At 38.3% G+C, this 18,189-nt stretch overlaps 1 protein-coding gene across 4 annotated transcripts in view; it reads left to right on the top strand.

Annotated features, from left to right (window-relative positions):
- Positions 1-18,189, top strand: part of Lrch (Leucine-rich-repeats and calponin homology domain protein) — a 48,145-nt gene that overhangs the window by 13,492 nt on the left and 16,464 nt on the right. For all 4 annotated transcript variants that reach the window (XM_071771888.1, XM_071771889.1, XM_071771886.1 and 1 more), the window contains exons 2-6: positions 14,715-14,859; positions 15,330-15,562; positions 15,967-16,103; positions 16,489-16,704; positions 17,440-17,601. In XM_071771888.1, the coding sequence (XP_071627989.1) occupies positions 14,715-14,859; positions 15,330-15,562; positions 15,967-16,103; positions 16,489-16,704; positions 17,440-17,601 (893 nt within the window). The remainder of the gene's footprint in view (positions 1-14,714; positions 14,860-15,329; positions 15,563-15,966; positions 16,104-16,488; positions 16,705-17,439; positions 17,602-18,189) is intronic.

Below are 18,189 nucleotides of genomic sequence, written 5' to 3'. Positions count from 1 at the left end.
CCTATTGTAACTTTTGCTTTTATCGCTACAATTATCACTTGATATTTTTATGTTAGAATTTACAAATCAATAAATAGAGCATTTTTTTCTGTGATATATTTATATCAATGTTTTGCATTTAAAAATCTAATAGTTTGTTTGTGTAAACTATGTATGTATCTATATGTATGCATATACATAAAGTAATAACAATTAACAAATAGTTTATGATACATGCGTCAAGGTGAAAATTATAGATAATTATTGAGATAATATCTAATTTCATGCAAAATAATGCACATTTTTTAAATAATATTCAAGATTGAGTAATAGAGGAAAGTCCCCTATTATGAGATAGGTTCCTAATATGAGATGGCGGGGTTTTTTCATAGTGGGATCAACAGATGGAACCTATATAGGGCCTTTTAACTCATCACTAACATATCTCATATTAGGATCCTGTCTCATAATAGGGGACTTTCCTCTACTAAATTTGCGAAAAAGGGATGGGAAAATTATATTAAAAAAAATATATATATATGTATATTCCTAAAAAAGAGACAACGTAGTCACATGTTATACTATGCAACTTAACTTTTAGAAAAGGAACACTTTGTTTGTATCATCTATGCCAAGTGCTTTAGGCTTTGAAAATGTGGAAACTCGAGAAAACATGCAGAAAGGAAACCAGAGCGACAAACACGTCTTGTCTACCATTCAACTGCTTTTTAAATGTCACTGTGTATATACACTGCAAAGAAGAATTGCACATCTTTGTTTTGATCCTCGTAAATATAACGATGATTAGTTTCTATTGTGATTGAGCTTCAAACGTATATACATAAATTAAAATATGAAATTTAATTCCTTTGCAGTGCAATAATGTTCTAATTCCGTCGTAAAATACGACCGTATATATTAATTTTTAGATTAATTTAAGGTATCTAAATCAAAACCGAAATATTGATATTATTATAGTCACCAACGTATCGCAAAAGATGAAAAATATCGGAGATACTTTATCTTCTGTGAAACTGACTTAAAAAAATATTTATTTAATTTCGTCAAATATATGTCACGTATACCAGCTGTTATTGATCGATCATCTCATTAGCTGTGTTTGTTGCTAAATGATAATATATACGCTGGCATCTAGATACGCTAGCTGGCATTGTGCTTCGACATGGAAAGTATATATAGTAAACGTTAAAGGTGCTTATAATGCCTAGTATACACAATCCTTCGCGTCTATCGTTACGGTATGACCCATATATCGATCCCATCGACTTCAAAGTCGACTCTTCGGCCGCGTTATCTACAGATAAATTGACGCGATGCAACGTCAACGGTCGCCGTTTATGTGCAAGCGGTTACGCATTTGCGCTTGCTACACGACGCCGATTGACTAGGCATCTTTCGTATTTACGAGCGCTATAAAGACCGATTCATTACTATTATCGTCGAGCGCTTAATCCGAGTGAATAATCGTCCTACAAGCGCGTTTCGCTCGAATCGAAAATTGTTTTCTTCCGACGCGGAGTATCCCGAGAGAGACCACCTACAGATTTCTCGGTTAATTTGCTATTCCCCGAGCCAATCTTTATCATTTCCAGAAAGGACCGCGTTAAGAAATATATACGCACGTCTTTTGAAACTGACTGTCATTATGCACGGTTTCAATGCAACCATGACCAAATGTATGATATCAGGCTTCGGATGTACCCTTTCATGCCTCAGGCACGTATAGGCATTTATGCATTCATAGAAATTCCCGAAGGTAAAACTCCGAAGACTTTTCAAGATTTATCTAAACAATCGACGCATCATCTATTCTTTTTTTTTTTAAGGTGGACGCGACTTTAGTCATTAAGGCATGTTCTTTTCAGTTGTACTACTCTTTCATTCTGTCTCCTTTCTCTTTCACCGAAGCCTGCGCGCACAACTGTGTTACTTTAAATGCAGAAAGTGTCAGAATAACTGAAAAGAACAGGTTTGTCTCTGTCTTTAACTTCCCGATTTATACACGGTGAAATTACTCGGATCATTTGTCCTCCAGTATCACATAGGTATATTAGCATAATTTTTTCAATCGAGCTCGATTTACGCATAAATTTTACTTACATTCATTGTATTTTGTCATTTTTTTCAGTTTAAAGTATACGCAATAAAAAACTTCATATAATTATTTATGTTGGATATTGAGAAGAAAGTAACTTCGGATTTTAAAACAGCTACGCTGTTTAATAAAAAATGACACAGTCCGATATCTCTTGGGCTGCACGATTAAAAAGAATTTAATTTCACAGTCACGCACGGCTTTACAGTGTGCCCTATATTTTTCACTCGTATTATGAATTATAATTTGATAATGATATATCGTGCGTTTGTGGCATATTTAGGTCACAATTTTTCGTGGACATCCGCTAAATTGGAAACGCGAAAATTCCTTTTAATATTTTAACGTTTTATTAATACCGAATAAAACTCAAAGATTAATTCTTTGAGAGATGGGAGAGATTCTTTGAGAGAGATTGTATGAGAATAGACTCATTTTTCATATGATTACGAAAGGGGGATGGCGGACAAAATTTCCGTAATGAGGGTTGGCTTCTGCATTATTATGGGCCCCGTTGTTTAACCAATTTGCTAAGAATCGTCAATTTCAGTCGCGTGCACCGCCGAAAATGCATCATGGCTCCCATTGTTACACGTAAAATATCGCTCCTTCCGATCGTTCATATTGTTCGAACTCCCATTGCGCGAAATTTATCTGACAAGATAAAAGCACAGGGGTTATCAGCGTAGCCAATCTGCGATGTATTCTTGCTAACGCAATTTGTACACGAATCGCGATTTACGAGATTGCAAGATTGCGAGACTGCAGCACAAAAAAACCCATCTTTATGGATAACTCTTATTTTCTAGCTGCTGCAATAAGATCATAAATTTTCGAAATTAGAATTTGATTCAGATTAACTTCAACTAATATTCAGTTTTAATTAAAGCTATTAAAGTTCTTAACATTTCAAGTTTCTAAAAGTTTGATCTAATTTTCAATATTTAATTTAAAAGAATAAGGTTAAACAATTATTATGTAACTCTTCGCAATTTTATCCGGATAAAAAATATAATCCGTATTTTTCTTTTTTTGATATTACGTAATATGTCAATGTCATGGATTTCATTTAAATAAAATTTTATTTAAATAAAAAAAATTGAGCTAAATCTTATCTCGGTCAGATTTGAAACAAAGGTGGATTAATCTGATCGAAAATCACATTCGGTAACCATCGATTTGCAGTTACGACCAGCAATGACAGTAACGAATCCTTTAGTTCTTCGATAAGGTATAATTTCTCTGCAGCTGCGAGTGACACGATTCAGTTTGCCGAGTGCCTCGCTTATTCGCGAGTAGTAACGATTGAAAGATCAAAGCCGCTTTCCGCTGAACGCACCTTCGTGTGTGCATACGCGACGAAACACACGATTGAAACATTTGCGCGCTGCATGAGTTCGTATTCGAACGTTATTCACTGATATGAAATATATGCGTGAAAATACGCGAACATGTAGAGAAGGGGACGGCTCGTATCCCTCGTGTTCTTTTTTCGACGAGTGCCATATCCGCGCCTGAAAATGTACAGCCTCCATTATTGTGACTTGCACCCTTAGCACAAAGCATTATCGCGAGCGGCGGAATAATGTATCGCGAACGACGAATAAAAGTCCGATAGCCAAGTGCGAGCGGCGGATGAATATATTATAGAAGACATATACACGAGACAATACAATCTTTCGTCATTTATTTTACTCCAAGATTTTCTAAATGACTCGAAGAACTCAAATTTCCTTATTAGAAACGTCAAAACCACAATTTCTAAATTAAAAGAATGATTTCGTGAAAAATATTAAAATATTTTATGATTTATTGTATTTGTGTATGTTGATATTATTCCCAAAATCGCTTGTTGTTATACAACTTATGATGATAAATTATAAACTTTATCTGCACATATTAATTATCATCTCTTTAATAGGAATAATTATAAGTTTTTTTTTCATGAACGTGTTTCGATCACGAATGCCTACATAGCAGTTTTCTAATTCTCTTCCACGGCGTCGCGTCGTCGACAGCACGTCGGTATTATAATTTGTAGGCCGCCTCATCATTAAGGCTAACTCAATCTGCGAAAGCGCGACTCTTCGCTTCGCTGGTTTAAATTAGGAGGCGCGACCGCGCGTGGATAATACGCGTGGAAACGGAGACCGACGAATTCGCCTCGACGATCATCTCAAGTCGTCATTTGTTGAGCACAAATTACGGGGAACAGAGGCGTCTTTTAGCCTTTCGCCAGCCGCATCCTCAAACTGATTCATACGAGATCGCGATAACAGAAACGGCTACAGTGATAGAAGAGATGTAAATCTCGGGGAAGAGCAATCATGTGCGGGCGCGTTTTAATTAACAATATTCTTCGTAACATTTATTAATATTCTTTATGACGCTAATTCTCTGTAATACATGGTGTAAGTAATTATCATTGTTAATTGCGATCTAATGGCATATTAGCTATTTGCTTTAATTATTCACATTAAGTGTCGCAGTTAAATGCTTTTGTTCGTCAGCGTATATGCTTGAAATTAATTACGATCTTTAATAATCGCGCAAATGCGCATTTACAATAAATTTGTGATATAATAAGTCTGCATCTGGTACCGCAACGATGTAAATGAAATTCTTTTCTGCAATTCTGTTTCTACGATTTTTGCGTAATCGTTATAATGAAATCTCCGCGTTTATCGTTGATTGCGCTTCCATCGGGAAATAGTATTATCTGCGCATCTTTTCTCGAGCTTTTCTCTCCAGCGCAAATTTCCGTTTTCCTGCAGCTGCACAAACGTCCTTTTTTGCGTCGAGCACAATAACGTATTTGACACCGGTCTTCCGTAAAGAACGAAAAGAAGAAAAAGAAAGATGTTTTCATCAGTGCCTCTAGTAATTAAAAGAACGATGCAACTAATAAAAAATCTTTTGAGACTTTGCTGCAAACAATGCGCGCGGAAGTAGAATTCACGCGGAAATAAAGCGAATATAATATAATCAGCGACGGAAACGTTGCGAAACCAGCGCGTGTATCTTTGATAAATAACAACGCATTCAATAGATATTCTCTCTAATTTCAATGGTGAATTTATTCTTCGCATATGTCGCTGAAATTTAATTCATAAAGATCCCTTAGCTTCTTTATAATCGAAAAATTACCGACACTCCGATACTCGCGACTACAAATTTTGATCGAGGCACCAGGTTAGCAGAATTAAAAAATTGGCTGACAATGAGACACCCTGTATATCGGCGCCAGCGTAAAATCGAAACGTTCTCGACGGGGAAAAAAACGTCTCCTTTGTTCCCTCGTGCCGTACGTTTGCGTCCGTGCATGCACACCGGCACGTTCACCAAATGTACATACATCTATAATCACGCACGGCCGAACGCGTCGCCGGAGACTGCTTCGTGCACAATGTGACGCACTGTTCGACACGCATCAGCCATCTCGTCCACGTACAAACCGGATCGTTGAAAACGTGACGTTTCAGAAATATCACCCTCTCATTTGCCGGATCTTTTCGAGAAAAATTTGGAGCAAATTTCGCATTGACCATAATATTTATTTCTTAATTGGTAACACGGAAAAAACGATATGGTTGCCACAGCCAGAAAATAGTAACATTTGGCGCAGCCATATCTGTGGTTGTCACACCCATGCACATTAATGGATCATTATACACCTATATATGTATATGGTTGGGAGAACCATAGAGAATTGATACCAGCGCTGGCGCGGTGGTGCGGCAACTATATAGTTAAGACACCACATCGATGTGGGTGTGACAACCACTATATGGCTGCGCCAAATTGTTACTATTTATTTGGCAGTGGCAACCATATCGTTTTTTTCGTGTATGAATTTAATTCTCTTTTCTCTTTCTCTCTCTCTCACATCCGAAAAAATTGCCTCGGCATTGGTCTACATTGTTTTCAACGTTGCGTAATTCAATTCTCCGCGAGCTTCCACGCGCGCAATTCATGCCTGGTCGAATCGTTGCGTTAGACCAGATGGTCGACGACTCGCTGCCGTGGAAATTATCTCTGACGGCCGGGCTTAGATGGAATCCAAACACCGTCCATCAGAACGCGCGTATGAGAGTTCCAGGTGTTACAGCTCCGGCGAATTCAATAATCTTGCCGGAAGCACGAAAATGTTTCAACTGAATATCATTTTAAACATACAGATTCGGCTGTATGATCATATCTATTTTATTTCATATAAATAATGCAAATAACTATACCTATACTTTTGAAAATAGCAGCTCTGCCTATTAACATTATTTCATTATTTTTATTTATATATCTACACGGAAAAATATAATTTAAATAAAAGTGCTACTAATACTCGTAGTCGAAATTGCTTTTAAAAAATGTATAGCTTCAGTACATGATTCGATCAATATATTCTTAAAAATTCATCAGGCATTATTATTAGTCACTAATGGCTACCGCGATAAATACCCAACGTCTGCAGTCGGCGAACGTCACCGAGTTTCGCTCAGACGATGGCGAGCTCTTGAATTCCGCATGGCATCCGATCGAGTATGCCAGTCTCGTCCGTAACTTGCGTCCGCGCGTCGCCGGAAGTTGTGGCGGCCCTCACAAAAGCACGACGAGCGAGAAAGAGAAGTAGAGCTCCCTCCTTGCTCTCACGTGCGGTTCTCCACCTCGTCGTGCACCTCTTCTTCGTCTTTGACGCGATTTCACCCGCCAATGACACGGCAATAGCGACGCGGTTCAAGGACAGCACGCGACGACGAAGAAGCGTTTTCTCTGCAAGTTGCCGGACGGATGCGCCATGAACTTCTTCTTTTCGTGCACAATTCCTCTCTTTCCCCCCTCCACTTTCCTTTCTCACCGGTGCTGTCTCTCCCGCGATGTCGTTTTTCTTCACGGCCTCCACGGCGGCGTCATATGTCGCCACCGCGTGACGAGGACGACGACGGCGAAAGTCAATTACGTGAGAGAATCGCGCTCTATACCAGGCATGCGAAGTGCGCGATGACTTGTCGCGTATCTCGAATGGGGCAGCAATTCTCGAAAGAGTCCTTTCGCTTTGGAAGAGAGGAATTTATCGAGTCTTCCCGCTGGTCTAGCTGTGGTAATTCTTTGCGTCACAGCGGAACTAACGAAGTTTGCGCTACGTCACAGTGACAATGTCGTAAAGACGATCTTGAGCTACGACTCTCTCGATCTTATATTATTTGGAGACCTTATATTACTTTGTGCGTCGGGAAAATGCACAATATTACGTTTGAAATTGAACGAATAGACAACGCGGTTATGTTACGAGTTTAAATGAAACAATGGCAAAAGAAATATAATATCTATTAAGTATATCGTTCTCTAGCTATTTTATCATATCCCGGCAAAAATTAACGAGATAATCATATTAATGAAATGTTGTTTAAATCTCGCATAATAGTTTCGTATATCAATTATAATTATTTAGAAAAAGAAAATGAATAAAAATCTGCATGTGAGATTGAAGAATCGCTCTTAAATTTTTAAAGAAATCTTGCTTCTTTTTTGATTTCGATATTTTCCTATGCAAACAGATTTCACTGCAGTGGACGCAGTCTCGTACGGTGCATTTTGCACGAAGCCTTCCGGCCAATCTCCCGCAGAGGTAACTCGGTCAAATTTCACGCTGATAAGAGCGTGAATATTTCACTTTGTTTCGTAGCGCGAAGCGCCCGGCACGGCGGAGTGAGCAACGGCTCGCTCGCGGAGCACCTTGCTTGCATACTTGACTGCGGCAACCCCATGGGCAATATTTACCACCATGGGGCCGTTATCGATCGCCCTCTGCCTCCACGGTTTCGAGGCGGCCCTTACGTGCAGGGCTCTTATACGGCCCCGCGTATATCTCGGCGCGGGATAACTTAACGACGTAAAGTCGCGCTTCTTCTCGAGAACGTGTCCCAGCGACAGATTCCTCCTTCCCAGCCGTTACTTTCTGCGGTCGCGAGTACGTGACGACAATGAGAAAAGTCCAAGACACCGTGGATATAGGAGACCACACGTGGACATGTTTATCCACACATTTTTTTTCTTTTTTTCTCTTGTTCCCACTGTTAAAAGAAACGCTGGGAAGTCTTTTCACGTTGTCGTGGCGCGAGTATTACATTAGCTCTCGTATTACGTGAACTACAGCTTCGGAGGAGCTAATGCGATGATTACGGCGCCGGATATACTTATCGCTGGCGTAATACTTATCACCGATTGATCGTAACGAGCGGAACGTCGGCCGACGCGCAGAATCGATATTATGTTACGTTATTACACCGTCGCAAACAAGGTCCGTCATTCGACAGAAATACATTCTTATGTTGGCGAACGTTCGCTGCGCGATGCTGCCAAGAGAAATCCCGAGACTGTCAAAATAAAACCAAAAGGACGTCGAATGTGGAACAAAAATTTCGACCGGAAATGCTGCGCGCGATACGGCCGTATATAAAATCCGAAGAATCTGCTTGTATTTTTTAATTTATATTTTACCGCTATATTTTCTAAAACGAGCCGTTGCTACGTTTCATCTATTTTTAGACGGGTATTGCACAATAATATCTTCCGCGAGTGATCAATAAAGGCCAATTTCCGTGCGCCTTCGAAGTTTACATTTTCCTACATCGGAGAAGAGATTCCCGCGAACGTCGGGTGCGTGACGCGTTCCAATTAACGAGAAGTCAATTTCACCTGCAAGTCATGGCCGACGACGACGTGTCACGGAGACGCGACTTTTTCGCTTCAGCGAACGATTCGCGCGAGACACACCCAGAAACCGGAGGAATTCGTTCCTCGTGTGCATCGGGGTTTATATATCCATACTCACACACACAAACGCGTGAGGCAAATATACGAGCTCGTGTTATAGATGCGACGATACCGCACGCATAATAAACCGATCTATTTTACTACGAATGAATCCGAGTAGTTTTACTAGTGCAATTATAATTAAATTATAAAGAACAGATTCTGCGCGTTGGATTAAATACATAATTAAATTTGATAACCGCAACATTCTTTATGAGAAAAGAGATAACAGTTTATATCTTGTATATTTTTTCTTAGTTCGTTGAATACATAAATACATTATATAACTTTTAAAGAGATAACATTTTTGTTATCGAAATTACGATGAGCAATAGTAGTGCGTTTTATATATGTACAATATGTTAAATTACAGACATAACATATTACATAGTTCTTCAAATTTTTCCTTATTCCTTGACTGGAACATATATAAGGTTAAAATAACATTGAATTTTTATTTTTTGAAAATATGAATGTCTATAGAATCCTACAATTCCTATTTTATAAGAAATATGAATATTATTTCACGCTTATGGCTGACACATGTAAGAATTAGACAAATTTAAAAAAGGAAGTAACTTTGCTTATAAAAGAAAGTAAGCTGCTTCTCTGCGAGAATGGAGCAAGTGCTTCGAGTTTTATCATTATAAGTCGGATATTCACAGTCCCTTCTATACTGGTATTCAAAAGAGCCGCTTCGTTCCTGTCATCTACTAGCTCTATCATGCGTCATCATATCCTCAGGTGGTAGGGTCGCGCTAAACCGGCTCTCTAAGCTTAAACAAACTCCTCTATCCATTCAGTAACGCCGTTGAACAGTCTATCTCGCCCTAGGGAAATATACGTGGTCTATATGCGGTGCATCCTAATCGCTATCCGGATTCATATTTGTAATTGAATTCTACATTTCGTATACACACATCTATCTCGTACACTACGAATAAACTTGAGTGGTTTTGTCAGTACCTATACTATAATTAAATTGTATAAAGTTCGTTAATTAAAAAATTATATTATTAAAACGATTAAATCTTATAATTGCAATGTTCTCTGTGAGGTGGGGGGTATAAAACATTTACATTTTACATACACGGGAAAAAAGATATATCAGTTCAATTAACATCTAATTAAAATAAGAAAATATATTATAATAGTTTAATTATAATAGTGTAATTAGTCTATAAAATAATCTAATTGTTAATTCAATATATCATGTTCTTATTTCAAGAACAAAAATATTTGTTATTGATTTGTTTTAATACGTTCTTGAATTAACAAGATTATTTCCAATTAGATCTAATGCTGTTAATATAATATTATTCGCCCATCTATTCTCTCTTATTTGTTGTAACATAATTTTTAGAGAGAACATTTTTATTTTTATTCTGCGAGTTTCATCGAAATGAACACATATCTATCTCTTTTATCCCTTGTTAATTTCGACACATGGCCCCTTCGGATTTTTCTCATTCCGCGAGTGACGATTTATTGTTGCACTGCGACACGACGGAGCCGGCCAGTTAAGGTTCGAGGAAATGACCGGGCTCGGCCTTCAAGGCTACCTGTTACGAGAACACGCGTCTCTCGTGGTCGCGCACTTAGATGGAAACCTGACCAAGAGAAAGAAACGGTGGGCAGAGACGCCGCCAGACGTAGAGCGTCAAAGAGCGACTGTCTCGCCTAGTCGGACATTTATCCGGGCCGATGGCCTCGTGTTCTTCAGCACGTGGAAATTAATGTGGAAACTGCGGAGCAGACGTTTTCCACAACTTTGTTTCCCACCAAAGTAGTTTTGTCTTTTTTCACGCGGAGTCCGCTAGATAAGCAAATCCTCTACTCGACTTTGCAACTTGACGCGTATATCTCTGATTTATACTTTATCATAATAAAACTTTTTTATTTCTTAATCCACGATTCTTATCGAGCCATTGTGATTCTTATGAATCAAATGACTTCATGTTCGAATATAATATTATACTTACTTAATAAAAAGATAAGATAAGATATACTTACTACAAATTTTTGTCAGCCAAATATTTGGGATTACATTATTTTAAAAAATCAATTTATACTGCAGATCAATGATCAATAATTCAATACATTGCAACTCTCGCAAATCGACATTTCGATAGAAATGAGTACAGTTTTGCAGTTTTTACAGTTATATTTTATAGTTAATCTAGCAGTATTTGTAAAAAATTAGATCTTGATTGATGTCCCAAATATAATAAAAATAACATTCTTATTTAGCAAGAAGGACAAATAGTTTAAGAATATTTCTTAATTGATCGTTTACTATTGCCTTTATCTTAGATAAGGTAAATCTCGGATAGCAAGATGTGTATAGGCTTATAAAACTGCCACGCCCTTTATCAGCAAATAATGTCACTGTGTGCGCGTCTGTCACGCAATTGCGTATCGATCCTCGACGGCAGGACCTCGACCTTGGTCCTTGAAATATTCCGGTGCAACGACCCTTTCTGAAACGTCCTGTACAATCATCGCGAAGGGCACGGCCGCGATACTTATCGTGTCCGTCTGACCGTTAGGAACGGAAGTGTAGATATATTTATAGAGAGTCTTTCGCACGCGCGGTTCCGCTGATTTTTATCGGCCATTCTTAAATTTGAAATCAGTATATGACTAACATCCGTCATGCTGATTGATAATGCGGCATAAAAAGATAAAATCTCGTTTTCACAAATCGCACGAGAATAAAAATTATAATTTAACTCAATAATTCAATGTGTGTATGTTGTGTTGTGTTTGCGTAATGTAAAAACTATATTAATGATTTTTAAAATTATAACAGCTTCAAATTATAGTTTATCTAGAAGATTTTAATTATAATTAATATATTGTATTATATATTTATCTCAGTTCTACATTATTATTAAACGCCATCATATATGTTAACACTGCAATCGTATATACACTTTTTTTCGGCATCCACGGTATATGGGGACATTATATAGCGTCCGCGGCATATTACAACAATCTAAAACTTTGTCAAAAATTCTAAAAAAATTTATAGATATTTCTTGAGATTTTAACTATAAGTTTGTGTGAACAATAATAATATTATAAAATTAATAATATTATAAAGAAGATGTATCCTTCGGTCTTAAAGAAATGAAGACAAGTTTTTACATTCTTCTCATAAAACGCACAGTTTTGTATAATTAAATGTAGATATAATTAAATAGATATGGTATTTGGTATTTTATAATTAAAATATATATATAATTAATTGATATAACAATATTTAAGAATAAAATGTAAGTAAATCTCTTCAACTTATTATTTGAAATACAATAGAAACAAGAATTTTTCCGCCGACTTCTAGCGCACTAACGAACATATTCAGAGACGAGAGTCGCTCCTTGATGTTGCCTCCCATGCTTTCACCGATACAATTTTATGTCTCGCGAAAGAGAGAACCGGAGGAAAAGCCTTCCACTAGCAACGTACACGTCTAAATCTACGAAATATGATGACACGCCGTGCGTTGTTGGGACGAATTCTACAACAGAGAGCCACAATGCATGTCGACGACGCGACTGGTCGCCACAGAATTTTACCACTTTGCTACAAAGAGACGGTGCTTGAGAGAGAATCCAATATTGCGTGGGAGTCGCTCATGGGGTTGGCAAGGGGGTTCCAGCCCCGTCTTCGTCAGACAGGCCGACGCCCTTGCGCCGCGGACATCGACCGTACTCCACCAGACTTAGAAATTACCAAACTCAAGTTAGATAAAAGATATTGATGCTTCGACAAGTTATTTGATAGTTGATACTACATCGATATTTGATTCGATACAATTTTTTAAAGATGCTTCTCGAAATTTTTTCAGTGATTATTTATGTAATTATCGAAAAAAAGTAAATAAAAATAACGCATTAGTTTTATATAATTATCTAATTTTTTAATATTATCCAACATTTCAATTGTGCAGATACTTGATTAAAAAATTGATTTGCAGCATTAAAAGTAAAGACCTAAATACTTTGCTACGATGAAAGTGTTGTAGGCATCCCTATTCACGCCTCAGATTTCTCCCCATTCGAATTGCTCCCGTTTCAATACGTTTAGTTGCGCAGCATGTAAGAATCGAGATCGATTAACGAAGTTACGCTTGTCAAGACACACCCTCGGGTCGTAACCGCGTAAATTGCTACATTTTTCGACGAATGAAGACGAATTACATCTTATGCCATATGGTGAATTATGAGCGCGATTCGCAAGATTGAGTTATTGCAATCTGCGATTCCAGTAATTATGTATAACCAACGAGAGAGAAAAGAGAGAGAACTTGAAAATAAATTAACAATTTATCGGTTTATACAACCGTCATATTGTTACAATTATAACCGATTATAATTATTAAATATCTTATTTTATATAAATGCAGAAGTAATTATTATTTGTATTAATATTTGTAAATGTAATGCATGAATTGCAACAAAATTTATATGAAGACAATGCTCTTTATTTATTTCGTTGAAAAAGAATGACGATTGAATTGACGAAAATCGCCGAATAAACTTTGCTTACGATTCCGTTAGAGGAAATCTCGTATCCTTCGCACGCAACAATTGCCAATTTCCGTTGATCGTTCGACGAACTCGCCGGAATCTAACTTTCTCCTTACAGGCCCGGGTATATTTGGAAAATTTTTGTAAATTAATCTATCCGGTATACTTTACAGAGAAAAGAAGAAAGACGTAGAACACGCACAAAATTACATATTACATATTACTAGATGTCGGTTGAAAACATTGTCTGTTGTGTCGTCTTAATTATTCTGTTGACATCTTGTATTGAATAAGATCAAGGCTGTTATATTTTAAAGCTATCAGAAGGTCTTGAGTGTCTTGACTATTATGATAAACACTCCGAGCGATTTAAATGTCAAGTTCATGCAGGAGTGTCGTAGTAACCGCGCCCTTCGCTTCATCATTGATGTTAAAAATATGTATGCCTAAGAGAATATATTTAAAACTAAGGAAAGATTAAATTTAATACTTTACGATCGAAAGTTTAATATAAATATAGAAAGAGAGACAGTTGTTTACGTATTTGCTAAGAAATCTAGGTAAAATATCTTTTTTGCAACATTTTACGTAATTAGGTACCTAATTTTAAACGCGCTTGCGACATTTTCATACCTGATGCTGTCCGCATTAAAAGAACGATAGCTATTTCGGAAGCATATTCTACATGCGAATCGGCGACGGTTCTTCGCGAAACGTATATTCGCAGGACTCGAGGACGGCTGTTATTGATCAGAAAGAAGGTTCGAAGCCGGGAGCAGCTGAGCTACCCCTTATCCTTTTTCTGGCGTTTCGAGCCTGTGCGCGCACGTGGCCGTCGCCCGCCCCATTCATAACAACCCCCCAGCGACACCCTAAGATCACTCCCCAACCCAAGTACACAGCTGTTGCCATGGGAGATATCGGTGCCTTATTAAGACAGTTCGATAGCACCGCTCCTTAACGAGTTTTATCGGCTCATCGGCCGTTTAGAGACGCCGTTTTATTGCGCGATGCTTTTGCGACACGACGAACTACCGCTTTAATGAGAATGCGGAACTTTGATGCTGAGCTCGACAGCTCTTAATTGCAAATCAGTTTCAGCGCAAGATTTATTTATTTTTTTCCCGTTTATGTATTTATAACGCGTTCCAATTTCCTGCTGAAATCACGCGACGTGAAATTACGGCTTCTTTTTAACGGCAAAAGTGTGGCAACCTGGTCGTGTCTTTATCGTCTGGCACGTTATAAGAACGAGTATCTGCTTTCTGTTACAGACCTTTCGAAGAATCGTTTCAGTGAGTTACCGGAGGAAGTCACGGAATTTCCATTCCTCGAAAAGCTGCATCTTTATCATAATGCTATAAGAATAATCCCGGAAACCGTCGTAATGCTCCAATCCCTGAACTACCTCGATCTTAGGTTGGTATATATACATATCTACATACTACATACATATTACACACACATTGGACCGCGCGATACAGTATCGTAGGCATCCTGTATGATATGGCGTAACAACGCCGATAACGTTAAGCCCTCGCTACGCAGCACAGTGTAATTAAAACTTTTAAGTATACTTTAAGAGTTATTCGGAGTTATAATAATTGAATTAATTATTTAGTATACTCATGAAATTATTTATTGAATAACTCTTCGATTTAAAGAAAGTAGTTTTGATGAAAAAGAAAAAAGTTGATATCTCCTATTCTGAAATATTCTACAAATTGTTTCTAATAATTACGATAATTTACTAAAATTTAGTAATTAATGTTTGTGTAGTAATCGATTATTTGTTTGAAAGAAGTCTCAAACGGCGGTGAATATAGCTTTAGCGAGAAGTCTCCAGTGAATTTATTTAAAGAAAACAATATCCTCTCTCTGATCTGCAGTCGAAACCAATTGACGTCGCTACCTCGAGAGATATGCAGGCTACCCCTTCAGACCTTGCTAGTCGCGCACAACAGATTAGCATCTCTGCCGGACGAGCTGGGCAGGATGACAGCATTGGCAGAACTGGACGCAGGTTGCAACGAAATCACGAGTCTTCCACCTCGAATGGGCGACCTTGCGCGGCTCCGGTCTCTAGACCTGAGGAGCAACTTACTGGTGCACCTGCCTATAGGTAGGCCCGCCTTTTTAATTCGCTCGCGATACGTATAACAGGTACTTATCACGCTTGGATAAACTCGCCGCGTTAATCGCGATTAAGAAATAATTGTATCAATCTGTTTGGAAAAAAGGTTTGTCTTGCTAAAAACCTACTTGGAATTTAAAACTAACTCTCAATAAATCAGCTCTAACAAAGTTAGCGTTCGCTACAGAAAGAGTCAGTCTTTATAAATCAATTCTAAGTAGATCATTTTCTAACTTAGTTGTCAAGCCAAGTTGATTTTAATTGAAAAGAGATTATAGAAGAAATATTAAAATATTATACGATTATTTTGACGGAGGGATAAGTATCTTACAATTAGTATTGACAAATCAAATATGAGAAATTAGGTTCTTAAATCGCATTTTTTTATGTAGAACTGACGTACCTGAGGCTCGTGAAGCTGGATATTAGCGGCAATCGAATATCCGTGCTTCCAAATGAGATGAGGAAGATGAAGAGCTTAGTGGATTTCAGACTGTCCGACAATCCATTGACCTCGCCGCCTGCTTCGGTGAGCATTAGCATTAATGACTCGTTCGTTTTCGCTCAAGCGCTCAAATCTCCTTCCCGCGATACGTCCTCCTACGCGCTTCCTTATTCAGCGGATTTTTTCTAATAAAACCGTACGCGATATTACTTCATCCATTGAACTTTCCTTCGATCACAGTCTGCCTACGGAATCGATTGCGAAACCGGTGCCTTTTGCTTTGTACTTTATTCGAGGCTTTATTTGAGTTTTATGCTCGCTACCTCGCTACTCGAGAACGTTCAATATCACTCAATACCTATATCGCTGGGAGGCAACGAAACGAAGGAAATATGGGTCGTCTTTCCTTCGCTGAGAACACCGATATTTCATATGGCTAAGGTGATCGTTCTCTTACTGCCGGTTTCAGCTATGCATTCGCGGGCGAACGCACATTTTCAAGTACTTGGAGAGGCAGGCAGCGAAACACGAGAGGGCCAGAGGCGGTCGAACGCGGCGGGCACCTCTGGACGCGAGGGGTCACGCGACGTTGGACACGAGGTCGCACCGGCGGCACAACGTCGACAGCGGGTACAGCACCAGCGACGGCGTCGACAAACGTTGGTCCCAGGAGATCCACAGCGCGGTTAGTTTCGCCGTCGCTCTCGTGGCCTTTCCGCTATCGCTACATCTTCTGCACACACTCTACAGCTATCTCCTTGCGAAGCTATTCGGCGAGTCCACTGCCGAATTGCCCGTGGATCTCTGATCCGAAGATCCAGTGCGGATAATCGGTCATATGAATAAACCGAAGCACAAACGCTTTCACTTTTGCTTCTTTGAAGGAAACTTCGGAAGATATTAAACATAATAAATAAATATATTTCTTCATATAATGATTAAAGTGAAGTAAATATCTCTGTTTTTTTAACGAAGAAAATGTTGGAAGAGATAAATGAAGATATTACAGCATTTGTTTATACAACGTAGTTAAAATACTTATTTGCGTGAATAAAGAGGTAGACATTAGTAGATGTGTCTATTAGAATATTTTGTAACAGTAGCACACTGTGGGTCATACTTCATATCTTTGCCTTAGAACCAATGCTGTCCTAGACTTCTTTCTTAAGTCTTTAGTTTTTTTATTCATATGACCTCTTAGTACTGTTTTAGAAAAATTGTTAGATAATATAATCTTTTTGTAAATTTTTATACAATCTTTGTGTATAAATTTATTGTACAAAAAGAGAGAGGCGAGTGATTTCGCATTTGATCATTTTGATCAAAATCATTGTACAAAGTGCACGAATAAAATTCTATTCTAGTGCGCAAAATGCACACAACTCACGATTTTACATGCCTCCTTTTGGCCACCGTGCAGGTACATGACGGCGAAGTTCGCGGCTTGTGGCGGCAGGAATGCTCTCCGCTCTCGATAACGCTACCGCACGAGGTAGGCGTGAATGGATCTTGTAGCGGCACGTCGACACCCAGCACGATTTCACCCGGGGAGCACACGTCCCTGGAGGATGAGTTGGGCAAGGTAGGCTAATATGCAAGCACCTTCGCAAAAACCAGATAGTGATTCTGATTATTTCAAGAGAAAAGATATTTAAGTTATGAAGAATACTGAAATACACATTTTTATATTTCATCAATAATATTATTTGCTTTTTTTTCGAGTATAGGAATAATTTCAGTCTCTTCTTTGGTTCTTATACTCAGCAAGTAAAAATATCGATTGCCGTACTTGCCGCTTCTATTCATACGAATGATTTGCCATGACTACTATCCAAGATAGAAAAGTCAGGTTTTTATAAGAGATAGGAGCATAGTTAGTACGGTACTGATAAGTGATTAGGAAAAGATATATCTGCTATTGTGTTATCAAAAGTTTATCGTACTATTTAGATTTCTGTTTGAAGTAAGTGTTTAAGCAATAGACTGTACTACGGAATTTAAAGGATGACATAGCCGCTATATTTAGCTGTCGAATAGATCTCAAGTCGAGCTACGTGTAATGATAGTTGTCTCGACGAGCCGTTGGCTGTCGCTCAAATCTCGTTATAAAGCCTTGACCCAATAAAACGTCACGTTAACGATGTTTCAAAATTACGGACGCACATGCTGC

Source organism: Temnothorax longispinosus, chromosome 2 (genome assembly GCF_030848805.1).
Source record: "Temnothorax longispinosus isolate EJ_2023e chromosome 2, Tlon_JGU_v1, whole genome shotgun sequence".
NCBI classification, from domain to species: domain Eukaryota; kingdom Metazoa; phylum Arthropoda; class Insecta; order Hymenoptera; family Formicidae; genus Temnothorax; species Temnothorax longispinosus.
Note: the sequence above shows the minus strand (reverse complement) of the source record. Positions and strands in the feature narration are given on the sequence as shown.